General features: G+C 64.7%; 1 protein-coding gene across 1 annotated transcript in view; it reads right to left on the minus strand.

Moving 5' to 3' along the window:
* The window catches only part of CCDC85C (coiled-coil domain containing 85C), a gene marked incomplete at its 5' end in the record, with an annotated part of 99,442 nt that overhangs the window by 33,342 nt on the left and 60,999 nt on the right, over positions 1–5,101 (minus strand). Inside the window, 1 exon segment of the mRNA XM_014592200.1 lies at positions 2,215–2,288. Within this exon segment, the coding sequence (XP_014447686.1) occupies positions 2,215–2,288 (74 nt within the window).

Raw genomic sequence — 5,101 nt, forward strand, 5'->3', positions numbered from 1 at the left:
CCCTGGCAGCTGCAGGTGACAGGGCCAGTGAGAGCCCACCGTGACCCTCAGGCTCCTCTGGCTCCTGTGGGACCCGGCGCCAGTGCTCTGCTGCAGCATGGACGCGGGGCAGGGGGGCGGGCTGGGTATAGCCCTGGCACCCACTGCTGCGAAACCCTGGGCAAGGCCCCCTGCCACCAGCTCATGCCGAGGAAGAAACTAGGGGCAGACGTAGGTGCCCTGCCCCACAGAGACGCACCGTCATCCGGGCAGCATGGACCAGCTCAGCTTCAGGGGTGTCATGGGGGCAAAGCAAACATCTGCTAAGGAGAAGCGCCCTGAACCCTGTGATCTCTGTCGGGGCTCCTACTAGGCCGTAATCCCAGTGTCCGCCTGGGCCCAAGGGAGGGCTGGCATTCCCCCAGCCCACAGGCTCAGCTGTCTGTGTGGAGCAGGCCTGGCCCAGAGCCTGCACAGGTTGGGCATGGACTGTGGACAGAGCCCTCTGCTGCTGCCTCTAAGGACACGTCAGGGCAGGCCTGAGTGAGGGGCTCGGGGTTCGGGCTGCCATCAGACTCTACCTCTGCCCAGGAGGGCATGGGGCAGGTGGACATGGATGGGGTGGGAAAGGGGGCGGGGTGTGGGCCTTTGGAGACCAGGGGCGGCCCCAGGAAGCTGCAGGACGAAGGGCTGCTCCCACAGCTGGCATTGGCGCGTGTCTCCCACCAGTCCCCGGTAAAGCTCATCACTACCTGGAGCCGGGTGTCTTTTCACAGAGGGACAATGTGGCCCAGGACGGCAGAGACCAAGTGGTCAAGGGACACTCCCATCCCTGTGGAAACGGGACCACGAGCTGGTCTCTGAGCGGACCGGAGTGCACTGTAAACGGCACCCCAAACTTGGAGCTCCACCTCCACGTTCCCTCCACGGGAACAATGGGGAAAGATGAACCAGCGGCTACTGAGGCCTCTGATTGTGAACGCCTGAGCTTCAGCTCCCAGAGCATGGCCTGGCTTCATTCTGCAGGGTCATGGCCTGGCTTCGTTCTGCAGGGTCATGGCCTTCCCCAGGAGCTGGGGCTGTGCTCCCTGCAACAGGGCCTCCTGCCCTATTCACAGAAGGGAGCCTGCCCCAGAGCCTGCCCCTCCAACACCACCGCAGGTGCCGCTCCTGCCCCGTGTTCCCACAGCCCCCAAGCACCCTCCCTAGCAATGGCAGCCCAGGTCAGGCCCCGCAGAATGTGTGGGCCCGGGGAGTCCCACCCCCAGCCAGGCCAGACCAGCGCCTCCCCACCCTCTCCAGCCACCACAGCCAAAGCCCTTTAAAGACCACACGGCCTTTAACCACCTCAGGGCCCAGCTAACTCTGGAGCCTGTGGTGCTCATGGGGCGTGGAGGAGGGGAGGGTAACCCAAGGAAGTCCTGCAGAGAGTCCCCCTGGCTGAGGGAGGTATCCACGCAGCCCACGCAGGGGCAAGGTGGGATGGCAGCGAGGAGGCTGAGCTCCACCCCAGAGCACAGTGCTGCTGGCTTCCCAAGCAGGGCCCTTGGCACCAAGCCCATGGGTCGCCTAGCAACGGGGCAAGGCATTGCAACAGCAGGAGATGGGGGCTGGGACTAAGCCAGGGATGGTACAAGGTGGGTGGAGGCTGGAGAGGGCAGGCCAAGCCAGTGGGCCCCAGGCACCCCGTAGCCTCCGGTTACCAGCCCTGAGCCTGCCCCCACCCCCGGCAGGGAAGGACCCTGTCCTGGCAGTCACGCACCCCCCAGCCCAGACTCCAGCCACAATCCCCCACATCACCACCTCCTCCCTGCAGCCTCCCCCACTGAGTCTCCACCACCACGCCCACCACGCCTCCTCTACCACCCCCTGCTGCTCTGTGCAGGGCCACGACCCCACTGTCCAAGGACACAGGCCGGAGAGCAGCCAGCCAGCAAGTCTGGCAGGTTCCCGCCTGAGTCTGCCCTGGCTCTGCCAGCCTTTCCCACAGGGACTCTCCTGCCTGCCTGAGAGGGACAAAGCAACCCATTTCTACCAGCTGTGTGTCCCCTGCCATCTCCAAGACAGCCCAGTGCTGTTCCCCAAGGAGCTCACAGACCCGGGACATCAGCCTGAGAGGGCTGTGACAGGGGCACCTGGAGGCTGTGGGGGCCCCGACATCCCAGGAGGTGGCTCGGTGGGTGGCGTCAGGGCAGGAGAGGCTGGGGCAGGTGCTGGCCCTCAGGGTTGGCCTACCTGTACGAGGAGCTTGTCACCCTCCAGCAGCTTCCCCTTGGTCTCCAGCTGCCTGCCGTAGGTGGACGAGGGATCTGTAAGGACACGAGAGGAAGAGAGGCCCGTGAGCCACAGCAGACGGCCCCAGCCCCCGCCCTCGCGGGGCTGTGGGCCTCTGAGCCTGGGTTCTTGTGCAGAGAAGACGAGGGTCCCCCTCTCTCGCCCACCCTGGAGGAGATGCTTCAGGCTGAAAGGACTTCTCATAAACATGGCGGGGGGGGGCAGTCTGTCCCGGGCCAGGCTCCAGGGAGCCCCGCTCGCCTACGCAGTGGGGAGGTGGGTTCCTGAGCACCCCAAGTCAGCCTGGGGTTCTTAGCTGAGTCTGGACTGTGCAGGCCACCCAGCCTGCAGGTGAGCCACGCCTTTCCCACACAGCTTGGCCACTGCGACGGCAGCCAGGAGTCAGGCCTGGGAACCTCCTTCCCTGCACCCCTGCCCCATCGCAGGCCCCCAGGTTGGGAATATGGGCCAGGGCGGGCCAGGCGGACAGTCCTGTACTGTTCTGCTGTCACCATGCTGCCCTCCCTCACCACCTGCTTCACAATCACATCAAAACACAGGCAAAATCCCACCCTACCTACCCAGCCCTACCCTGCCACCCACAGCCCTGGCTGTGCCTCCCCACCAGGCTGGCACTGGCTTGGCTGGCAAAGCATTGACCAAGCTGCTCCCAGCCAGGCCAGGCCTGGGTGGAGGGCACCTGCCTCAACAGAGGCCAAGGACAACGAGGCCGAGGGGGACGAGGAACGCAGGCAGGGAAGAGGCAGCAGGGCAGGTGGGCAGGGGCCCAAACAGTAACTGAGGGGTGAGGAGGGGCAGCAAGGCCCATCCCAGCACCTCTGCGGGCCAGGTGGCAGCATGAGTGCCTCAGGGCAGCCACACAGCCACCTGGTGAGGGCCAGGCTGTTATGCCTCTTGCCAGAGGTCACAGCCCAGACCCACCCCCGCGGCCAGTCACCACTCCTCATGCTACGCCCACCCCCAACGCTGCAGCCCCACCTCAGAAGCAACCGCAAGTCAGACCCAAGCCAGCTCTCCAACCCCCCTTGGGGGACTTAGGGTCAAGGCACAGACCCCAGGGGCTTGAGTCCTGGGTGGGCAGAAGGGGCTCGAGTGCAGCTGGGACAGCCTGGAATTGCTGTGTCAACCATGGGAATAATGAGGCACCTGTCAACTCTGCACAGGGCCAGCATGGCTCCAAACAAGCCCCACCTCTCAGTGCACGCCACACCCCTGCCACACCCCGAGTCCACAGGCTCAGGCAAGGGGCAGCTGTGGGGCCCACGTGCTGGCCACAGCCTACACGCTCTCCTGCGTGCCACACACACGGGCACCCCTCACCCTGAGAGTCATTGTCCGCAAGTGCAGCTGAAGGGTCCTCTGGAGCCACTTGGCCCAGGGCCCAGCAGAGCATGGGGCTCCGCCCAGGGCAGGAACGGGGTACTTGGAGTACTCAGAGTCTGGTCAGGCCCCGTGCCACAGCTGGGGATTTGCAAGACCAGACTCCACGCCTCCCTCCTGGTCTCTGCCTCTGAATCCCTGGAGGAGTCACCTCTCAGGAATGTGAGCAGAGGGAAGGCTCTGCAGGCCGGGCCAGGCAGCCCTCCCTCCCAGCCAGCCAGCCCTCCCAGCCCTGGGATGACAACAGTGCCCCACACAGGGCAGCTCGGTGGGGGGTGAGCCCAGCTTCGTGTGAAGCTGACAAAACAAGGGGCCAGGAAGTGACTGACACTTCAGGGAAGCCAGGAGAGACAGGATCTGAGCCCAGGCCTTTCCCTCGGGCCCTGCACAGCAATCCTGAACCTGGATGGTTACCTTCTTACACTGTCTTCACCCCCAAGTCTGCCCAGGCCCTGGGTTTACTCAGTCAATCAACACCATTAAGCATTTCCTCCCCCTGCCACAGGCTGGGGCTGTGAGCACAGGGAGGGGGTGGTGAGGCCTGGGCTCCCTGAACCTTCATGTCCTGCATCCAGTTCAGGAGGGCTCCCTGGGGCACCAGCCGGGCTGCAGAGGAGCAGGCAACCGCCCTAGGCCCTTCGGGCATTCTCCTGGCAGAATTAAAACAAGGATAGCACTTGTGCCCTGTGTGCGTGCCCCAGGTGGGTTCAGGCGGGAGGGAGGGCCCACTGACACCTTGAAGAGGATGAGCGGTGTCCTCTCCTGGTGCCCCCACATGTGAGCAGGCGAGCCCTCTGGGCCCCTCCCCCACCACAAGCCCACCCCCATGGGTCAGGCCTCGGGACCCGGAGTCTCTGGCCGCCCTGGGCAGAGGAGACAGCACCATACCTTGAAGAGAAGCTGGCACAGACTCGGACATTAGACACTGTTGTAAGTCAACCCCAAACCTATCCTCGGGGCAGCCACAAGCCCCCGGCTCATCACAGCCACCCCACAGAACCCCCATGCTGATCCCAGGCATGGCCCAAGCAGGACGATCCAGCCACCTGTGTGTGACCAACAGCCCGAAGCAGGACAGGAACTCGAGCACTGCCTACAGCCGCGAGCCATCCAGAGGCGGGCACCTGCCCAGCCATGGCCCTCTGCTGGTTTCTACTGCTGGGCAAGGAGCTCCCAGCACTTCCCGTCTTAGACAGTCTGAGTCCTGCACAGGAAGGCAAGGCCACACCTCCACAGGACGCCCCCACTCCTGTCTGGGGAGCCCCCTTGTCACAACCAGGGCCCAACACCCACCTCCCAGGGCAGCAGGGAGGGGACAGAGCAGAGACAGAGCCAGCAGGAGCAGGCACACGGGCCGCCATCCCATAAAGCCCCCAACGCCCACCCGCCATGGCCAGCACCAAACCTCACGGCCCAGGTCAAGGGGCTGGCCCGACTGAACTCCTCT

Source organism: Tupaia chinensis, unplaced genomic scaffold (assembly GCF_000334495.1).
Source record: "Tupaia chinensis unplaced genomic scaffold, TupChi_1.0 Scaffold000671_1, whole genome shotgun sequence".
NCBI lineage: Eukaryota > Metazoa > Chordata > Mammalia > Scandentia > Tupaiidae > Tupaia > Tupaia belangeri.